The sequence below is a fragment of the Aspergillus flavus genome, chromosome 4 (assembly GCF_009017415.1).
Source record: "Aspergillus flavus chromosome 4, complete sequence".
Taxonomy (NCBI): domain Eukaryota; kingdom Fungi; phylum Ascomycota; class Eurotiomycetes; order Eurotiales; family Aspergillaceae; genus Aspergillus; species Aspergillus flavus.
This window is the reverse complement of record NC_092405.1, coordinates 2,915,468-2,935,551: the sequence shown is the minus strand read 5'-3', so window position 1 is coordinate 2,935,551 and position 20,084 is coordinate 2,915,468. Positions and strand designations below refer to the sequence as shown.

General features: G+C 48.8%; 6 protein-coding genes across 6 annotated transcripts; 4 read left to right on the top strand and 2 right to left on the bottom strand.

Moving 5' to 3' along the window:
• Positions 1–381: 381 nt before the first annotated feature.
• Positions 382–2,127, top strand: F9C07_10758 (uncharacterized protein; the record flags this gene model as incomplete). The annotated part of the gene is made up of 3 exons (XM_041292099.1): positions 382–696; positions 769–1,770; positions 1,825–2,127. The coding sequence occupies 3 exons, from the start codon at positions 382–384 to the stop codon at positions 2,125–2,127; spliced, it is 1,620 nt and encodes a 539-aa protein (XP_041146423.1).
• Positions 2,128–3,049: 922 nt separating this feature from the next.
• On the top strand, positions 3,050–6,765 carry hsp90. The gene is made up of 3 exons (XM_041292098.2): positions 3,050–3,949; positions 4,124–4,403; positions 4,477–6,765. The coding sequence occupies exons 2-3, from the start codon at positions 4,146–4,148 to the stop codon at positions 6,316–6,318; spliced, it is 2,100 nt and encodes a 699-aa protein (XP_041146422.1). The 5' UTR covers positions 3,050–3,949; positions 4,124–4,145; the 3' UTR covers positions 6,319–6,765.
• Positions 6,570–11,005, bottom strand: F9C07_2283665 (uncharacterized protein). Its single transcript, XM_041292089.2, has 3 exons — positions 8,768–11,005; positions 8,252–8,704; positions 6,570–8,192 (listed from the first exon to the last, which is right to left on the bottom strand). The coding sequence occupies exons 1-3, from the start codon at positions 9,507–9,509 to the stop codon at positions 7,213–7,215; spliced, it is 2,175 nt and encodes a 724-aa protein (XP_041146421.1). The 5' UTR covers positions 9,510–11,005; the 3' UTR covers positions 6,570–7,212.
• A 1,245-nt stretch (positions 11,006–12,250) lies between these two features.
• Positions 12,251–14,565, top strand: F9C07_10761 (putative HLH transcription factor; the record flags this gene model as incomplete). Its single annotated transcript, XM_041292097.2, has 3 exons — positions 12,251–12,862; positions 12,937–13,972; positions 14,039–14,565. The coding sequence occupies 3 exons, from the start codon at positions 12,251–12,253 to the stop codon at positions 14,563–14,565; spliced, it is 2,175 nt and encodes a 724-aa protein (XP_041146420.2).
• Positions 14,566–15,254: 689 nt separating this feature from the next.
• Positions 15,255–17,397, bottom strand: F9C07_10762 (DNA-directed RNA polymerase III subunit rpc3; the record flags this gene model as incomplete). Its single annotated transcript, XM_071507486.1, has 3 exons — positions 15,255–16,265; positions 16,350–17,231; positions 17,341–17,397. Coding segments are annotated over 3 exons (1,950 nt in total), but the record flags the coding sequence as incomplete, so codon positions are not given.
• Positions 17,398–17,936: 539 nt separating this feature from the next.
• F9C07_2068439 (ubiquinol cytochrome c reductase, subunit QCR2) lies at positions 17,937–19,543 on the top strand (the record flags this gene model as incomplete). The annotated part of the gene is made up of 4 exons (XM_041292096.2): positions 17,937–18,200; positions 18,287–18,461; positions 18,519–19,378; positions 19,448–19,543. The coding sequence occupies 4 exons, from the start codon at positions 17,937–17,939 to the stop codon at positions 19,541–19,543; spliced, it is 1,395 nt and encodes a 464-aa protein (XP_041146418.2).
• Between the last annotated feature and the right edge of the window lie 541 nt (positions 19,544–20,084).

Sequence of the window (20,084 nt, the reverse complement as noted above, 5' to 3'; positions counted from 1 at the left end):
CAAAATTGACTTGATTGGAAATCGCACAAGAATCTTCCTCTATCTCTCTTTTGCACCACTACGACGCAAACGCTTTAACGCAGACTTTCTCCTTTACCCTCATCTGTTGCATCTATAAGGGTCTATTGATTATTTTTCTAGCATTGTGAGAATTGATCTTCCCCACTTTTTCTCCTGCGATACACTTGGCCTTCAAATTACTGACAGACATGATGGTTTAGTCAAAGCGAACGACGAAAAGTCACTGGATTTTTTAGCCTCTACTCTTCATCATATAGAGGCTCATTGGTCATATACCTCTACTTTCTACCTCTTACGACACCCTAGACAATCTCTGCTTCTATCCCCATCCCGACCTTCAACAGCTTCTTCGATAACACAATGGCCGATACTCAAGCCCCCGTTAATGGCAATTACCCTGTGCCCCACGCCTATCATGAATCTTACAATCATGCCCATGCTGTTGCGAACAATGCCTCGAATTTCCAGCCAGCGCAATCTACCACTCCCACCAATGTCCCTTCTAGTGAGCAAAAGAATGCGATCTCTAAGGATGAAGTTGGTTGGTATTTTGTTGAGCAATACTATACCAATATGAGCCGTAGTCCGGACAAGTTGCATCTTTTCTACTCTCGGCGCTCGCAGTTGGTCTTTGGAACTGAAGCAGAGTCGGTTCCTGTTGCTGTGGGTCAGAAGGTGAGTTGACTCTCTTCACTCCTATGGGTTTTCTCCCATTGAACTCCATCATTAATTTTTCACTCCCCCTAGGCTATCAACGAGAAAATAAAACAGCTTGACTTCCAAGACTGCAAGGTCCGGGTTTTGAACGTGGATTCTCAGGCGTCATTTGACAACATCTTGATCTCAGTCATCGGTGAGATCTCCAATAAATCCGAGCCATCTCGCAAGTTCATCCAGACCTTCGTTCTTGCTGAGCAACCCAATGGATACTATGTTCTCAATGATATCTTCAGATACTTGGTTGATGAGGAGGATATCGTAAATGAGGAGCCCACTCCCGCTGCGACTGCTGCATCTGCTGCGCCTGCCGAGCCTGCCGAGCCTGCCGCAGAGCCGGCTGCCGATGAACCCACACAGCCGGAGACTGAGAGTGCTCCGACTGTGGAGTCCCAGGTGGCCGACGAAGTCACAGTCGCCAAGGTGGACGAGAAGCTTGACCAGGCGGAAGAAAAGGCCGAGGAAGAACAGCCAGAGGAACCTGCACCTCAGGCCAATGGAACCGAGGCCCAGACCAGCGAGGATGTTCAAGAACCTGTCGCCTTAGCTGAATCTGAAGCCTCCAAGACGGAAAAGCCCGCCGCCCCGGAGCCTACGCCTGCCCCAACAACACAGAAGGAAAATGTCGCTCCGGCCAAAGAGCCTGCTGTACCCGCCAGAGCCGTACCAAAGACCTGGGCCAACATTGCCTCCAAGTCGGGCGCTACTGCTCCTGTTGTGCCTGCCATTCCCGTTGCTCCGGCTAAGCCCGCACCTGCTACCAGCTCCGCCCAGTCGGTCCCTGCTCCTGCTGCTGCGGCTGCCACACCTACTCCTGCTACTGATAGCACTCCTAGCCAGCCTCCATCCAATGATGGGTCTGGCTGGCAAACTGCCGGTCACGACCATAAGAAGACCCAGCCTCGTGCGAGTGATGACCAGAACGTTATGGCTTATATCAAAAACGTTACTGATAAGGTCGATGCAACATTGCTCAAGCAGACTTTGTCCCGCTTTGGAAAGCTCAAGCACTTCGATGTGAGCCGTCAGAAGGTAGGTTCTGTCATGAAAACTCAATCGCTCGGAAAGTAAACTAATTTTCACCAGAACTGTGCTTTTGTTGAGTTCGCTGACCCTGCCGGCTACGCCGCTGCTGTTGCTGCCAACCCGCACCAGATCGGAACTGAGCAGATCTCCGTAGAGGAACGCCGTTCTCGTACTAGCGCCTACGGGGGAAATACTAACTACGGCGCTGGTCGGGGTGGCTCTGGCCGTGGTCGCGGCGACCGTGCCGGTAGCCAGGGCCGTGGTGGCTTCCAGCGTGATGGTCGTGGTGGCTTCGCTCCCCGTGGCCGTGGCGGCAGTGGCAACGTCAACGCTAAAGCCCGCAACCAGGCTCAGGCTGCTTAGAGCAGATCACTTCTTCTCCTTTCTCTGATAAACCCGAGAGGCAAAACAAAAAGAAAAGAAAAGAAACGAAGACTACAGGAACTAGGGTGAAGATTATTTACTGCATGCGGTTTTTTCTTCTTCGCCCCTCGCTTCTCTTCTTTCTCCTTTTCTCCCTCTCCTGTTGGTCATTCAACTCTTAGTCCTTCATCCTGGCCCGCAACAGCATACAGGTTCAGATGCTTATGGCGACCCAGGGCATGTATTACTCCCTCTTATTGATAATGACATGTGTTATGTGACCCATTCATCTGTCACACTGCATATTAGCGGTTGGAAAAGTTGTTCTTTCATCTTTCGTCAACAGGGCCTTTCCCTATTGGTCCGTGCTTCCATGACTCTTTTGTTTCTATGAATGTGTTGTCATGACCTATTTAACTATTTCTTGCTTCTAGCATAGCGAGCTCAATGCCCGTATTGTTCTCTTAGGGTCTTATTTCTATTTTGTTTACGGTTGTTCCAATCTAACTTCTTTTCTTTATGTCTCTCTTTCTTCCTGGCATGCTTCATCTCATTTAGAAACTGTAATCTGGGTGGTGGCCACTGTCTTCTTGTCTTTTTACTTTGATATACATGTTTGATACATGTCCTATTCATGGGGAGCTCAACGGTATGGGTGGCGAACGACTGTTTCCCTTTACAGGCACAGTGACCCTTACTGAGTTACACCTGGTCTAATTCGCCCTGCCAGAAGGAGGGAAGGAACGGCTGCCTGCTTTTTAGTCGCACAAGTGTTATGAATCGTGCGGGATTATCTGAAAGTGAATACAAACTGTTCATCCCGGCTCCGCTCCCTTTGTGATTCTACAGATATGGAGTGTCTCCCAAACCCTGGTAAAATATATGTGGCATTGGTAAAAGGTCAGTGAACATGGTAGGAGGAGGGCTTTGGTCGAACTGATCCAGGTGGTCTAGATAGAACAGCGTTTGTTTGCCAGGTTTCTCAGCTTAGGTAAAGACTGGAGTTATAATGAGTATTGCAGGAACTCACGACATTGGATCGATACCCATTACCCACATCGAAGATAAGTGGGCCGGAGGATCAGACAGGGAGGTATGTACATACATTGTACCTCAAATGAGTACTTAGGAGATTGATAGCTCCTAGAAAGTTCCATTGTGGCGGATGGGGACCTCGGGATGAGTATTGTACAGTATGTATGTATGGTACTGTACGGAAGATCCCCATTCCGCCGACAAGGAATGGTGGAGCGGAACGTTCTAGATTGATGGCCTGAGGCATATCAAAAGTGAATTAGATCGGAGATCAGCTTTGGAGGGGGAGGGGCAAAAGAAAAAGGAAGAGGGGGATTGGTAAAAGACGAGATAGAAATTTTAAAAATTGAAAAATGAAAAAAAAAAAAAATAGGTCCCGAATTGGATGAACTAGTAATTTTTTTCTCTTTCTTTTTCTTCTTTTTCCTGAGAGAGAACCATGGATTCAAGCCAGGCGTGTATCTGGTATCGAGTAGAAGAGACTGGAAGATCCCCGTCGAGACAAGGCGGAGAGAGCGTGGAAGTTGCTGGATCGCCGTAGAAACGCCCGCACCGAATTTTTGTGTCCCTCAGCCAAACATTAAGTTCTCCGCCCCGTCGCTTGCGGTAGCTTTTCTTCTTCATTCATTCTCACACTTTTCTCCTCCATTCTTCCCATCCTCATCCATCTATCCTAAGTCTGTTTTCCCTTCTGGAGCAGGTCTTTTTCTTTTTTCTTTTGAACCTCACCCTCCCATCGTCCCGTTTCTTTCTCTCTTGATTTAACGATCTTACGTTGCTGTACCTTGTGAGTCTTGTCCCCACCTCCACTGGAGTGAGGAGAGCTGCTGCCAAAGCTGAGAGTTATTCTAAACTCTTCTGGCCTCGCCGCGAGTTTCACGTAGATAGTGAATCTTTAAGGGGCCTGTATCCGATTTGTTTGCAGTAGACCTATGACTAACACAACATTGACGTGGAATAGAATATAACTCACATCCCTCATCATGTCCGAGACTTTTGAGTTCCAGGCTGAGATCTCTCAGCTCCTTTCTCTTATCATCAACACTGTCTACTCCAACAAGGAGATTTTCCTGCGTGAACTTATCTCCAATGCCTCCGATGCCCTTGACAAGATCCGCTATGAGTCTTTGTCGGACCCTTCCAAGCTTGACTCAGGCAAGGACCTCCGTATCGATATCATTCCCAACAAGGAGGCCAAGACCTTGACTATCCGTGATACCGGTATCGGTATGACCAAGGCTGTAAGTCAATCTCGTCTCGGTTGCCATTATATGTCTACACAGACCCCAATCTAATCATATCGCTTTTGTATAGGACCTGATCAACAACCTTGGTACCATCGCTCGCTCTGGTACCAAGCAGTTCATGGAAGCCCTCTCCGCAGGTGCCGATATTTCCATGATTGGCCAGTTCGGTGTTGGCTTCTACTCTGCTTACCTTGTCGCTGACCGCGTCACTGTCATCTCTAAGCACAACGATGATGAGCAGTACGTCTGGGAGTCCGCTGCCGGCGGTACCTTCACGCTCACCCAGGACACCGAGGGTGAGCCCCTTGGCCGTGGTACCAAGATGATCCTTCACTTGAAGGATGAGCAGACCGACTACCTCAACGAGAGCCGCATCAAGGAGGTTGTTCGCAAGCACTCCGAATTCATCTCTTACCCCATCTACCTCCACGTTCTGAAGGAAACCGAGAAGGAGGTTCCTGATGAGGAGGAAGAGACCAAGGAAGAGGAAGGCGATGAGAAAAAGCCCAAAATTGAGGAGGTTGACGAAGAAGAAGAAAAGAAGGAGAAGAAGACCAAGACTGTCAAGGAGAGCAAGATCGAGGAGGAGGAGCTCAACAAGACTAAGCCCATCTGGACCCGTAACCCTGCTGATATCACTCAGGAGGAATACGCTGCCTTCTACAAGTCTCTCTCCAATGACTGGGAGGATCACCTTGCCGTCAAGCACTTCTCCGTTGAGGGTCAGCTCGAGTTCCGTGCCATCCTCTATATTCCTAAGCGTGCTCCTTTCGACCTCTTCGAGACCAAGAAGACTAAGAACAACATCAAGCTCTATGTTCGCCGTGTCTTCATCACCGACGACGCCACCGACCTCATCCCTGAGTGGCTCAGCTTCATCAAGGGTGTTGTTGATTCAGAGGACCTTCCTCTCAACTTGTCCCGTGAGACCCTGCAGCAGAACAAGATCATGAAGGTTATCAAAAAGAACATTGTCAAGAAGACCCTTGAGCTCTTCACCGAGATTGCTGAAGACCGTGAGCAGTTTGACAAGTTCTACTCCGCCTTCAGCAAGAACATCAAACTTGGTGTCCACGAGGATGCTCAGAACCGCCAGACTCTCGCTAAGCTGCTCCGTTACCAGTCCACCAAGTCGGGTGATGAGGTCACCTCCCTCTCTGACTATGTCACCCGCATGCCTGAGCACCAGAAGCAAATCTACTACATCACTGGCGAGTCTATCAAGGCTGTCGCCAAGTCTCCTTTCCTTGACAGCCTCAAGCAGAAGAACTTTGAGGTTCTCTTCCTGGTTGACCCTATTGATGAGTACGCTTTCACTCAGCTTAAGGAGTTTGATGGCAAGAAGCTTGTCGACATCACTAAGGACTTCGAACTCGAGGAGTCCGAGGAGGAGAAGGCTGAGCGTGAGAAGGAGGAGAAGGAGTTCGAGGGCCTCGCCAAGAGCCTTAAGAACATCCTCGGTGACAAGGTTGAGAAGGTTGTTGTCTCTCACAAACTTGTTGGCTCTCCTTGCGCCATCCGTACTGGCCAGTTTGGTTGGTCTGCCAATATGGAGCGTATCATGAAGGCCCAGGCCCTCCGTGACACCTCCATGAGCTCCTACATGTCTTCCAAGAAGACCTTCGAGATCTCTCCCAAGTCTGCTATCATCAAGGAGCTCAAGAAGAAGGTCGAGGCTGATGGTGAAAGCGACCGTACCGTCAAGTCCATCACTCAGCTTCTGTTCGAGACCTCTCTTTTGGTTTCCGGCTTCACCATCGACGAGCCTGCCAGCTTTGCCGAGCGCATCCACAAGCTTGTGTCTCTTGGTCTGAACGTCGACGAGGAGGCTGAGACCTCTGAGGAAAAGGCCGCTGAGGAGGCTCCTGCCGCTGCCACCGGTGAGAGCTCCATGGAGGAGGTTGACTAAATGCTTCGGCAGCAGCGGAAATGAAATCCAACTGCTTTTACGACCTATTATTCAAAACTGTTCCAGCGGTATTTGCATCAGGGTTAATCTACATCACTGACTCGCATTGCTGTTTCATTTGGGACGGGAGAAAGGTGGTTCCTAGTCACGATGTGATTTTTAATCTTCGGGCGTTTCGAGCGTTTGTTTTCCATATCATACTACTTTAAATTGTTACGTCTGCTCCATGACTTTTGCTTTCGCTCACTTCTCCACCTTCGGATATTGAGTGATTTAGACAGGTAGAACTTTTCCCTTTCGAATAAAAGCCAAGGCTTCAACTGTTACTAGGTCTCTTGTAAATTCCTGTATATATTTGAATAAGTGAAACACTAATGACCGTTCTGAGTAGAAGATTACGTGAACCAAGCTACCTTTTATGTTCCCTCCCTACGCGTAGTCTAGCTAATATTTCAGCGATCGAAGGAATGAGGCGCCTTTTCATAGCTTAACAAGCAGCATGAAACCCGGCCACCGATATACATACATTCCATAACGGTTAGAAGGTAACGTAGCAGAGAGATGGAAGGCAGTGAACAACAGATCAATAAATACAACAGGCAGAACTCCATCCTCTGTCAGTGCATAAAATTTGGCCATGCATTCCGTTATACTTATTCTCGTTATGCATGATTCGTAGGCTTTGAAGAAACAGGCATAGAACAACGAGGGACATACGAATCGAGAGGCAATGCCAGTAAGGAGGTAGCTATGCAGGGACGCTACATGATGACCACCGCCTCGCAGAGACGGATCCAGTCCAACACACTTTTTTCCTTTGCTGCTCCATCCAAGACAATGCATATCTAGCAGCTAAGTATCCCGAGGCGCAAATGCCGTGGTTAGCGTATCTCCTTAATGGCCGGTGCAATGCCAATCAAATCGCCACTCAGAGAAACTTCGTGGGGATAATCCCCAAGCCTTCGCAAGGCACAACGCAAGTCCTCCGACAACCCCGAAACTACCCACAATCTGGATAATGGCCCAACCTCGTCGCTTGAGGTCTTCGGACCACCAAACTAGACCCAAGGGATCATGGGGGCTTATCCGTGCAATACGACATTCTACCCTCTTTCCGTTTTGCGTCCGAACTAAGAGACCGCCACCTGCTTTCTCCACGGGCACACGGAGACCGCAGAAGCCAGGAGTCTGTGAGATAGGTACCAACGAGCCATCTACAATACACTCGCCTAGTCGTTCTGTGAGCCAGACAGCACGTTCCCCCCTTGCTATGGTGGCGTATCTTTCTCGTTCATTACGTAGGCTTTGTTGAAGGTCAGATGCCCACTTTGCCAGCTGCACCCGGGCCAGCCTCTCTTCGTGACGAGTATAGTCGGATATTCGAGCCATGGTGTAACTGGAGGAGCCACCCCGTAAAGTATGAACACCGGGAAGGATACCATTTGGTAAATCGTCCTGCTGCCAATATGACTGCTCTTGTTGCCGTAGAGCAAGCTTCTTAGCAGATAAATGTCGCATCCAGGCTATATTTTCTCGGTCAAATAACATCTGTACTAAGTACATTAATTCGGACGCCATTAAAGGCTGGATGTAGTCTGGACTCATCAAGGTGCTGGCCTCCATCACGTCGTCATCGTCGGACTTGGCGGACGAAACTGCAAAAGGACACTTAACATTGAGCCTGTCGACTTCGCCGAGGGAAGCATCCCCAAAGAGGAAAGGTTTAATGTTGGCCTCTTGGGCTTGCTTATGAAATGTGGATTTGAGGGCCGAGATTCGACTGGATGACATGAGATCTGATTTAGATACGACGGGAATGACGTTCGTCCAGTCGCATAGCTTTCGGATAGATTCGATATCTGTAGAAAGGGTATCTGAAAAGACGTGAGCCCGGCAAATCAGAACAGAGCAAAAAGGGAGGCTCATCGCGTACTCTCGGAGATGAGGTATAAGACAGCGTCAACCTGGGCACCGCCGTTACCCGCGAGCATACTCTGGAAATCATGATTGGCCGAGTTTAGGGACGTCATCGCTCGGAGCAGCTGTTGACGGATATATTGTACGACGATGTCAGTTTGCGCTGCACAGTCCAACTCGTTGGGCTGAGGATCAACGAAACAGAGATTGCGCTCAAGGACTACATCACCCATGCTCCGTCGTCTTCGCAAAACACGCGAGTCTTCTAAGTCTGACCACCATACGGGATATGGTTTAGTGCTAGCGTAAATTTCCGTGACAGATGAAATGCTGCGTGTCTGAAAGGGTCGGGATGAAGAACCAGGTGAGCGGGACGATTTCGAGGGGGGCAGGGAGGGAAAGGGGTCAACGTGAACGATATCTTCGCAAGCTTGAACGATGGATTTGATGAGAGAGGTTTTCCCAGTGCCTAGGTACAGGTTGAACTTAGCAAATATTCCAGTGATCTATTCCTAACCTGATCCATACTTACCAGGAGCACCCGCGATTAGCACTTTCAAACGGCCCAGTGACTTTCCCCGCTCTGTAAAAGGTCTTCGACTGGGCATCCTAATGCTTGGCATTACCAACTGAGATGCGCTATCAAGGCATATATTGGACGGTGTCGGGAAATCGTTATCTTCTTCTCCTGAAGCGACAACCTCACTGCTTACATCATCGGTGATCGAGATGTCATCAAGATGCCTCAGGGACTGATTTGAGAATGACTTGGGGCTGCTAGGGAGAGAAAATGATGGGTCTTCCGGGTTGCTGAGATTCGACGGCGTCAATGGTCGGGGGGAAGTGCGATCGGAAGATGGTAAAGAAATTTCCAATTTGCTAGCATTGAGTAAATCGCTTGGTTTAAGAGTCGACTTGCGGCGAGGCCACGAGGTAGCCCCGTTTTCACCATTATCTAGATGATCGCGGGGAGGCGGCTGTTGTTGCGGTTCGATCGGAGTCGTGGAATCAGGGTTTCCACCCGAAAGATAGGGCTCGCACTCAGAGGTAAGGAGATTGGCATCGTGGATGGCTTCTTCGAGGCTTTGTACACCATACATACTTTCCCTTGGAGGGACCGACTCATCGGGAGAGAGCTCCTCCTCCGCATCGTGATCACGACTGCGGGCCAGGAAGAAGGTCGCCGGGGCAGTATCGCGGGGGGCGATCCACTGCTGTTCGATGGAGGACTTGCGGGCCCTCCGCAACGCGATATCCGGGACAGGCGGTCTCATGGTAGGTAACAGGTGAGGAGAACTTATACAAGGTCCCCGGCATGTATATGGAGAAGGACGGCAGAAACATGAAGAAGACGACAGTTTTGGCCGAGGTGATGCGCGGTGATGCGACGTTGTTTGTTGAATGCAATGTCCATGTTATGTTATGTCATGTCATGTCACGTTGTTAAAGTCACGACCCCTCCAGCAACCCGAACCCCGCATTGGTAACAAAATGTCCAGTATCCAGTAGGCACGTAGGTAGGTAGTATGCTAGCTACATGGTCAAGCCAACGGCTCTATACATACGCACTATCAGCTACTACTCTTTCATTCGCAGAATGAGAATCATCGTAGTAGCAAGAGACTTGGGTGGGGAGGGCTGGTTTGGTAGCGCAGGTAACAATGTTCTTATCATTAGTCATTCGCATACTAGTTAGGGTACTGCCGATGCTTCCTCCTTCTTACTAGTCGAACATTCCACGGGCTACCGAAGCTATTAGGCTAGTCGGGAGCCTGGAGGGTAGTTAGACTAACCATTAGTTGCATAAGTCACTTGAAGCGAACCACAGTAAACCACCTTTACCCTGTAATTCTAGACTACGACGCTAGAGAGCATCGGTGTCGGGGGAATCTCCTCCGTTTCATACTAAATTAGAGAGAAGAATAAAAAAAAAAAAAGAAAAGGAAAAAGAAAAAGAAAAAGAAAAAATAGAAAAAGAAAAGAGGAAAAACAGCCAATTTATCCGTTGTTAATTGGTTTTTGATCTGTAGTTTTTCCTTTCTTTTCTTTTGACATCTCCCGTTTTCTGGCTTGGGGTGACAACTGCCAAAGTGTGTGTATATATATATACATAAGCACTACTAGTTCGGTACATTTCGAACCTGAAGGATGTAACTGCTAACTACTGACTACCATACAAGGGATGCGGTTGACTACTGCAGTTTCATCATTCCACAAAAGTTTAACCATAAAAGTAAATTTTTTCTCTGTCTAGTGGAATTTCCGAATCATGAAATTTAATCCAGAAGCGCAACTGCCGCGTCCCCTCACTCTTTGAAAGAAGTAGTTTGAGCGAAATGTTTCTTTGAACAAAGGTTGATAAATGACACTCGAATAATACAGTCAAAAAGTCATATGACGATAGGTAGTCCTGGACCATGATATGTACGTCTTCCCAGATCGTATCGTATAAATGGCATGAAAGGAAAGTGTTCTTGATCGTTTCAAACCTGGGACCCCCAATTCAATACGGAGAGAACTTCCCTCTCTCCAGACTGAGTTTGCCACTAGGTAACTGAGAACGTTTCCGGTTGGCTCTTTCGATTGAGGCCTAAAGAGTAGTCTCTTTTCCAACGGACCCATCGACGTCCATGGTTGGACCGGGAAACAATTTAGATGAAGTCTCGCTCCCCCTAAGTATGTATGTAATACCTTTTGAGGGTCTACATCACGCAAGGCCAAGGCGTACAATTTATTTGCTATCATTGTGCTTAAGGGATGTATCGAGGAAGTATATATATTATCTGAATGAATCTTCTCTCTCCTAGAATTCTTATCGATAACAAAATACATACGGAGTAAATAAGTTCCAACTGTATAAATGATTTCTCCTCTTCTCTTCCCGTCCAATCATGATTAATTACCTTCTTTAATTGGTTTAGTTCCTTGAAAGGAGTTACTCCGTATTTAGTAGTAGTGCGTACTAGGTACTAGAAGTGTTCCGTACATACACAGTACAACCCTTTTTTTTCCCTACTGTTTTCCTCCATCCTTTTACCCTTTTTTTTTTTTTTACATAGCCTGGGCTTTTCTCTCACATACACACACACACACACAGAGAGAGAGAGAGAGACAGAGAGAGAGAGAGAGAGAGAGAGAGAGAGAGAGAGAGAGAGAGAGAGAGAGAGAGAGAGAGAGAGAGAGAGAGAGAGAAAGAAAGACCGAAGATGTAAACCAGAAAGAAGTTACTTATTCATATATACATACATACATACTGATAGAGACAAGAATGATTCTAAAAAATAGGTAGGTATAAATATACTAGTATGTACCTATACTACAAGTACTGTACAGTGTTACCGATGTATGTACCTTGTATTTTTCATTTTTTTGCCTAGCGTACCTTATCGAACTAAACCCATCGACGTTAATTTCTATATCTCCGCCCGTCGGCACAGAACCACCTTCCAGGACTGGTCTGACTTAACCTACTTACTTAACTCACTCACGAGGTAACGAAATAAACTAACAAAACTGACTTCCCATATGTTGTCGCTTGCCCGATCGGTCTATTCAGCTCGTGTTCAACTCTACTCTCGCTTGCTCTTTCATCGTCTTGTCCCCACTAGATCTATATCCTGCTCTCATTAATTTTGTCTTCTGCCGTTAATCGACGTTTGGGATTCTATTCATCTTGTCTTCCCACGGTCGCCATGTCTGCCAGTCGATCTTGTTGAGCTGACGCTCCATCACTCATCTCGTTTTATTACCATTTTCAATATCTTTTGCTTCAATCCCCCGAAGTCTTAATCTTGCTCTGTCCTATCGTTTTGCTAAACTCTTCCCTCAAAATTACTCCCGAGTTGCAGTCCTCATCGTGAATCTTGGTTTTCGTTCGGCGACGCTGCGTTACAGACTACAGAAAAGGAGAAAGGCTTCGGGGCAGTGGAGTTAGCCAATCTTCAACACAGAGAGAAACAAACGAACCAAAAAAACAACAAGAAGAAAATCAAGAAGAAGAAAAGAGATACGGTAGATGAGTTCCGCCATGGAGCAGGACAACTCACTTTCCTGGCCGGATATTACCGCCCCCGGCGACGATGAATTCTCCAACTTCCTTGAATTTGGAATGCATTTCCCCGACATGGAGGGGCACGGGCCATCCGACCAGCACCCTCCTCGTTCTATCGCTCATTCCGTGTCGATGCCTACCTCAACTGCTCCTTCGGGCCAGGAACAGCTTATGCGTATGGAGACCGATGCGGTGGCCCCTCAATCATCGTCGTATGACCGCATGATGGGCGATTTTCCCATTGAGCTCTCCAGTCAAGTTCACCAAAGCCAGTCGCACGGCTCTATTCCAGCGCCTTTCTCCGATGCCCCGGTGACTCCGGCGTTCTATGCCCAGAAACCTCCACATCCCCAAATCTTTAATCACCAGCAATTGCAGCAGCCGCAGGAGCAGTCACACCATCATCATGTCCATCATTCGCAACCAACTTCCCAGCCTTACGTACCTAACGGCCAGCCAGTGATACCTCCGACTCCTAATAGTATTGAAATGCAAGGAAGCGCGGCCACATACCCGCAACGTGTGGATGAGAATCATGACATGTACGACCGGTACGCTCGCATAAATGAGGAGCAGGTAAGCGAAACAGTCAACCTGCCACAACCCCACTTCAATATGTGCATGGCTAATGCTCCCTCCCTCCATTACAGGCGCTCTACACCCCCTTGGTGTCTCCCGCCATGACCCCACTGGAGACCCAATTCCGGCTGCCAGAGTATACAATTCCTGGCGAGTACTTTACCCCTCTAACCTCCCCCGCTCTCGAGGCCCAGAATGCGAATTCAACCGGCTATCCGTTTCATTCCGGTCATGTCTCGGACATGGGTTTTGTGAATTCACCCATCGACAGTTCCATTCCTGTTTCGTCGTCCCCTAATTCACCTGGCTTGATTCGGAAACACCACCGACGCCGACCATCAAACACCAAAACATTTTCCGCTAGGGCCAAAAAGCAACAATCTCCTTCGGTGCGGCCTCAGACACGCAAGAAGTCACTCCTGCAAATCAACTCGGATGAGGTATTGAACGGCCTCAGCCAACATCAAGGTGGCCCGAGGTCACAGCCCTCCACTGGTAGCGGGCTGCGATATGGAAGCAATGAGAGTTCTGGCCAGGATTCCGTCTCCCCTGAACCCCTGTCTGAACCCCTGATGCCGCCCCCAGCTCTACCCACTGCTCGGAGGTCTCCCGCGATTGCTCCTCAGGCGGCGCAATCGCAAACCAACGAGCCTGCGACTCCGGCTATGTTGATGCGCATTCAGCGGCCGCAGCATAGTCCAGCCGCAATCGGCCAAGCGTCAGGCCCTGTGTCGTCTGAGTCACAGGATGATATCATGGAGGATGTTATTCTCCCAGAAGCAGCTACTCCTACTACCCACTTCTCCCAATCGCAAGTGGCCCGCATAGACACCTCCCTGCGAAATGGTCGTACGGATGCAGCATCCGTGATCACCCCAGCTCTAGAACCCAAACCGACTCCCTTGGCTGAGCGTACCCCAGGTTCAGTAGCTCCTAGCCCGCGCACCGTCGCTATGCCTTCTCCTAGCGGGCCGGTAGGCAAGAAATCAGACACACCCAAACTAGGGCCATTGGGTAGAAAGCGACAGAGTCTTAGCTCATCTCAACCCAGTCCGAATCTACGCCCTAAAATAAGTCCTAGCATACAACCATTGGTCCGAGGAGAATGTAAGTGAAAAACCAAGATTCATTGATTAATGTAATCATCTAAACTGACTTCATCTCGTTTAGCAGGTATATCAAGTGAGACATCGGCCTTATATCTAGCCTCCAAATCGAACTACCAGCATATTTTGGATGGAACCCTTCTCCCTGGCGTATCCTATCCTGAAGCGTTAGCCGAAAATTTGAGCTCCAAGCGGACGAACCATAAGCTTGCAGAGCAAGGCCGACGTAATCGCATTAATAATGCGCTCAAGGAAATTGAAGCTCTAATTCCCGCTGAGTTTGTCAACATGAAAAATGCGAAAGATGCTACGCCTTGCAGTCTGAAAGGCAGTGAAAAGGAAAAAGAGAAACCCAGCAATCAGCAGATCAGTAAGGCCAGCACTGTGGAAATGGCCATTGATTATATTAAAGCATTGAAGAAGGAACTCGAGGAAACGAAGGGCAAGCTAGAGGCTGCTGAGGCTCGGCTAGGCGAGAAAGAGACTTCTCAAGCCCACGACGGCGACTCAGTTAGCCCTGAAAATGAGCAATTGGAAAAGCCCGGCGAGGTTGTAGGTGTGCTTACAAGCCCTGCAACGAATGGCCCTGCATAGTCTTACGATGGAGACATCGTAGTGATTTGAACCGAATGGTCTTTTGCCTAGAGGCACCTGTTTAATGTGACATGCTTTACGACAGCAGAAATCGGGAAACTGTTAGACGGTGACCGGAAAGAGTTGGATTGGATTTTCAATGTATAAAATGGTATGGAATTTTGATCTAGACTTGACACCTGGGAGGCCTTTTCTTTGCGCTTTTGGTTTGGTCTTTGGTTTGGTTCTTCAATGGTGATCTGGGGTGGTCGTGGTTTTTCTATTCTTCATTCTTGGTTCTAGCCTCAAGCCTTCGCATCATTACTATCCTGTCTTACTATGTTAATATTAACACCGCTTCGGCAAGTCACCATTGACTTGAAATCAGCTCTATATCGTTTCTTGTTCCTATTCTATTTGAATTATCAGGGCTAGTAGACCGCTTCTCACATCCTCTATTTCTGTATGGAGACCAGTATTATTATACGATATGTATCACCAGGTATCCTACAACTCCAGGTATAATGTCTTGGTCTGATTGATAATGAAGCAGCCTGGTCCTACAATCAATCTTAAAATATACGAGCGTCAACCGGGAGAGGCTGGCCCTTATGAAGCTAATCTGTACAGCACTAACCGTTCAGCCCATATGAATGCACATGCAAATGTGAAAACTTGATATTTCATTGCTCATTACGGTTTTCAGTGCCTTAGTAGTCCCTTATCACGGCCACCATTTCGTCTAACCGGGCTACTTCTCCCAGCAAGAGTGCCTCTTTCGCCCTCCATTGTCCGAGTAGGGTTAGTTCTGCTTCAGACAGGTATCGCTCCTCATTGCCCTTAACATCGCTTCGCTCTGTCTTCTCAAGAAATTCTTTCAGCCGACTCCGCTCGAACCGCAGGCGCTGCAAACATCGAGACATTGCCTTGTACGTATCCTCCAAGACACTATTACCGACGCGATCGGGGTCGTAGAACCAGAGAAAAATAGTTTTTGAAGGCTGTCGCAGTGCGTCTCGCGGCACTTCTTGTAAGTCGACGAATCCGCCAGTCTGCATGCTGGCGAGAACCTGGCGTAGGTCTTTGAATGGAAGAAGGCTGATTTCCTGTAGACGTTTCTCATCTAGTTTGCCCTTGTCATGGAGTACACGGACAACCCGTAATGCAACATCGCCATATCTCGCTTCGATAATACGTTCCAATTCAAGATGACGAAGTTTGCGTGCCAAGTGGCGGAACTCGACAGTCCAGGTAATTAGACCCGAAACCATACGTTTGGAGGTGAGGCTATAAGGTGGTTGAGCTAGAAGGCAGAGATGCTGGTCGACTTCGTAGGTACGATTTCCATCTGATTGCCCCCCGTTGGTCCCATCATGGGCTGCACCGTTCGTGGTTTCTTCCAACGGTCGCTTGCCGCGCCTGTTTATAGGCTGAGAGACCTCCATGGGACCAACTGATCCTGCTAGGTCCAGAAACAGGTCGACATCCTCTACCACTGCTCTTAGAGGAACTGGCACAGAATAATGTTCGCCCTCCTCTCCCTCGCGAGGGATTTCAGTGGTATCTCGACATTTCGCTGTCTGGTATTCGATACGTCGTAGGAGACTTTCGTAAACTTCGGCTGTCACGGGAGAGGAGTCCCGCTCTGCAAGTTCCAAAAAACGGCGGTTCCGGAGAGCGACGTCCAATTTCTCATAATTTATGCGTACAGTGATGCCGGACTAAGCACCGTTCCATCAGTTTCTCCTTTGAAAGAACAACCGCCGGAACGGGGACCTGAAAGCTTAAGGAAAGGGAAGACCTACCTCCATAGGTATTGTATCTTCACCAAAGTCATCGTCTGACCACTCGTTTTCTTCTCCACCGTCCTCATCCTCATCGACAGCAGCATAGTCAACTCGCGCCTTTTTATTAGATGCCTCGGTAGCTCCAGTGGTATGCCTTCGTTTAGCTCCTCGGGGCACTCCATTAAACATCAACCCACGAGTGAGGTCTCCGTCCAACCGTTCTTTGAGCAATTCGAGCGTCCCCTCGGTAACTGCTTCGTCTAGTTTTTTTCCCTTAAGGGCTTTAATGTCTGGTCTTGACTTAATTGTGCGCTCGGCATCCAAAGCGTTGTCAGCATAGCTTTGGAATTGAGCATCCCTGACACGTAGTATGTAACCATGTCCTGCCAATGCTTTCAAAGTCGGGTGAAGAAGAGCTGGACGTTCACTAGAAGTATAATCACTATTGAGCCCATTCGGTCGGCCTTCAGTTTCCCTATGTTCCTCAGTTTCCTGGCGTGCTTCCTCTCCGTGGTACTCTTCAGTTTCATGGATTCCACCACGCTCCTCACTAGCTCTATTCACGTCGGAGTTCGAAGGTCTCAGAGCCGGAAGGGTTTCGAGATAGCCAACTTGCGCATGGCCAAGAAACATGATGGTCGACATAACAGTGGCGGCATATTTTCCCAATCGATGTTCTATAAGCTCCAAGATCTTCCCGGATCGGACAAGATAGTATGCGGATTGCATGTTGGGTTCGTAGTACGTAATGCCGTCATCATAGGACGTGTAGTGGTAGACAAGGTGTTGCTGAATCATAGCAGCGAGGCCATGACGAAGCTGGGCGTTGGAGAGACGGGAGTAGAATTTCAGCCGGGAAAAGGAAAGTCGATCATAGCGATTTAATGTCGAGAAAATGCGCTGTGTCCGCGAGGTAGATTAGAGTCAGCCACATCATGCTTTTCGCTCCGCATCAAGATTCCGGGCATGGGTTGAAAAGTAGTCGATGGGTGTCCAAATCCAAACATACCGCAAACAGTTCCCCAAAGTTATCTTCGACAAGGAGCGTACAGAGCTCTCCAGCATACTGCCATTCATCAGGTTAACGCGTGAGACTCATGTAGATGGAACAGTCGCATACTTGGGAAGTCATATTAGCTTAAGACTTCTAGAGAATTTGCCAGCTTCAATTCTCTAGAAGGAAACAGCGGTCACCGCGGGATATTCATAGGGAATTAGTATCGACCAACTAATAGATAACGGAAGCGCAAACTGGTTGCAGAGCAATCGACACAAGCTACCTTTTCCCCCTCTTTGTCCTACTTTTTTTTTCTCTTATCGCAATGCTTTTGCCGGGGCTCACGTGCAGCCATGCATCATGTGACATCAGCTGACACGGAGGAGGAGGAAAAGCCGGTTCCGCCCGCACTCGCCATTCTAGCCAATCAGAGAGAAAGTAATCAAGGCTCCGGCATCTTGAAGCTTTTCAGACATCGTTTCCAACCCGCCCAACGACAGTCAGAAGCACTCTTCTGCTCTCCCTTTCACTCCACCCCCCCAATTGCTGTCGAGCTCCTCGGCTTCCTATCTTCCTCCTCACATATTTTATATTCCGCACATGCGATAATGCTGTCGCGGTCTACTTTCAGCCGAAATGCGCCCCGTGCGGTCCAGAAGCAGTGCTCTGCTGCCGGCATCAACAGCCGTCGAAGCATGGCCTCTGCTGCGACCCCAGGCCTCCAGTACGATGTCACCGAGGCTGCTGGCGTGAAGCTCGCCAATAGAGAAGTAGCCGGTCCTACAGCAACCCTGGCGTTGGTTGCAAAGGCCGGCCCCCGTTACCAGCCATTCCCTGGGTTCTCCGATGCTCTCGAACAATTTGCCTTCAAGGTTAGCTCCTACTCTCAATGCCCATTTTTACTGGCTTCGCATCACTATGCGAGATGGGATTTGACAAGATTTTGATCAATTGATAGTCCACACTCAAACGGTCGGCGTTGCGGATCAACCGGGAGGTTGAACTGCTCGGCGGTGAAGTTTCTTCGACACACTCGCGTGAAAATGTTGTCCTCAAGGCCAAGTTCCTCTCGAACGATCTTCCTTACTTTGCCGAACTTCTCGCAGAGGTTGCTTCTCAGTCGAAGTTTGCAGGTATGTCGACAAAGTGGTCATGTCAGCTTCGATAGATGGGCTAACCAGGTTCACCAGCCCACGAATTGAATGAGGTCGTCATCAAGCACCTCAAACTCAGACAACAAGCCCTTGCCGCCAATCCTGAGCAGCAGGCTGTCGATGCTGCCCACTCCCTGGCTTTCCACCGTGGCCTGGGGGAGAGCATCACCCCTTCCACCACTACTCCTATTGAGAAATACCTTTCGGCTGAAGCCCTCGCCGAGTTCGCCCAGCAGGCTTATGCCAAGTCCAACATTGCGCTTGTAGGCAGTGGCTCAAACTCTGCTGAACTGTCCAAGTGGGTTGGCCAGTTCTTCAAGGAACTCCCCAGCTCTGGCAGCTCCAGTCAGTACCAGCTCCGTCCCGGCGCCACTTCCAAGTACCATGGCGGTGAGCAGCGTGTCTCTTCCAAAGCCGGCAACGCTGTTGTCATTGCATTCCCTGGCTCCGCTGCTTTCGGCACCTCTGGCTACAAGCCTGAAGCTTCTGTTCTTGCTGCCCTCCTTGGTGGTGAGTCCACTATCAAGTGGACTCCTGGCTTCTCCCTCCTGGCTCAGGCTACTCAGGGCTTCTCCCAGGTCCGTGCCTCTACCAAGAGCCACACCTACTCTGATGCTGGCCTCTTCACTATTTCGCTTTCTGGTAAGGCCGATCATGTTGCTTCAGCCAGCAAGAATGCTGTGGATGCCCTCAAGAAGGTTGCCGCCGGCGAAGTTGCTAGCGAAGACATCAAAAAGGCAATCGCTCTGGCGAAGTTCCGTGCTCTTGAGTCGGCTCAGAGCCTCGAGACCGGCCTTGAGGCCACTGGCTCTGCTCTTCTCAGCGGCGGCAAGCCTTACCAGATCGGCGAAATCGCTCAAAGCATCGACGCCGTTACGGAGGCCCAGGTTACGGATGTAAGTACATCATATTTATTCTGCGTTGGTATCTTTGAAAACAGGAAGATAGCTGATTCTATTTCACAGGCCGCAAAGAACTTCCTCTCTGACAAGGCCTCCGTCGCCTCCGTTGGAGACCTCTTCCAGCTCCCTTACGGCGAGGACCTTGGTCTGACCGTTTAAAGTGTATACAATACATATTAGACTGTCTTTGCAAAAAAGCGTCACCCCCTTCTCATGTGTCTAGATCAGTCTTCGCAGATATTTTCTTTGTGACGTGGTTGTAGTTGTGTGACTGTAATACAATTGTACCTTATCCAATACTCTTCACATTGCGGTGTAGTATGGGTTTATGTGCTCTATTCCGGATTCTAGAGTTATCCTCTCATGTGTTTAATGGGGCATATTTTACGTCCTTGGGCTGCCGTGGCGGTGTTTGACTTCATCGTAATGATATGGAAAGCTACGGAAATCAATATAAACCTAAAACATACAGTCGATTATCTATCGTGCCGATATTTAGGGAGTACATACATAGAGATGGGCATTCTAGGCAATACTAGTAGAACTAGATCACAATTTAACCATTGAAAAGACATCCTCCCCGTCAATGTAATAGTAGTAGTGCATCCATACATCGGGTGGTGCTTATTCCCTACTCTGCGAGCGGTCAGTTAACTACTAGCATAAGGGTCGAATGGGGTACAATTCACTTACAACAGGG

Excerpts from the sequence above, each read along its gene's own strand:
- hsp90 (XM_041292098.2), top strand. The coding sequence starts at position 4,146 with ATGTCCGAGACTTTTGAGTTCCAGGCTGAGATCTCTCAGCTCCTTTCT. Across the intron at positions 4,404-4,476 it reads GTATCGGTATGACCAAGGCT|GACCTGATCAACAACCTTGG; the intron begins GTAAGTCAATCT and ends GCTTTTGTATAG.
- F9C07_2283665 (XM_041292089.2), bottom strand. The coding sequence starts at position 9,509 with ATGAGACCGCCTGTCCCGGATATCGCGTTGCGGAGGGCCCGCAAGTCC. Across the intron at positions 8,705-8,767 it reads GCTAATCGCGGGTGCTCCTG|GCACTGGGAAAACCTCTCTC; the intron begins GTAAGTATGGAT and ends ACCTGTACCTAG. Across the intron at positions 8,193-8,251 it reads CTTATACCTCATCTCCGAGA|ATACCCTTTCTACAGATATC; the intron begins GTACGCGATGAG and ends ACGTCTTTTCAG.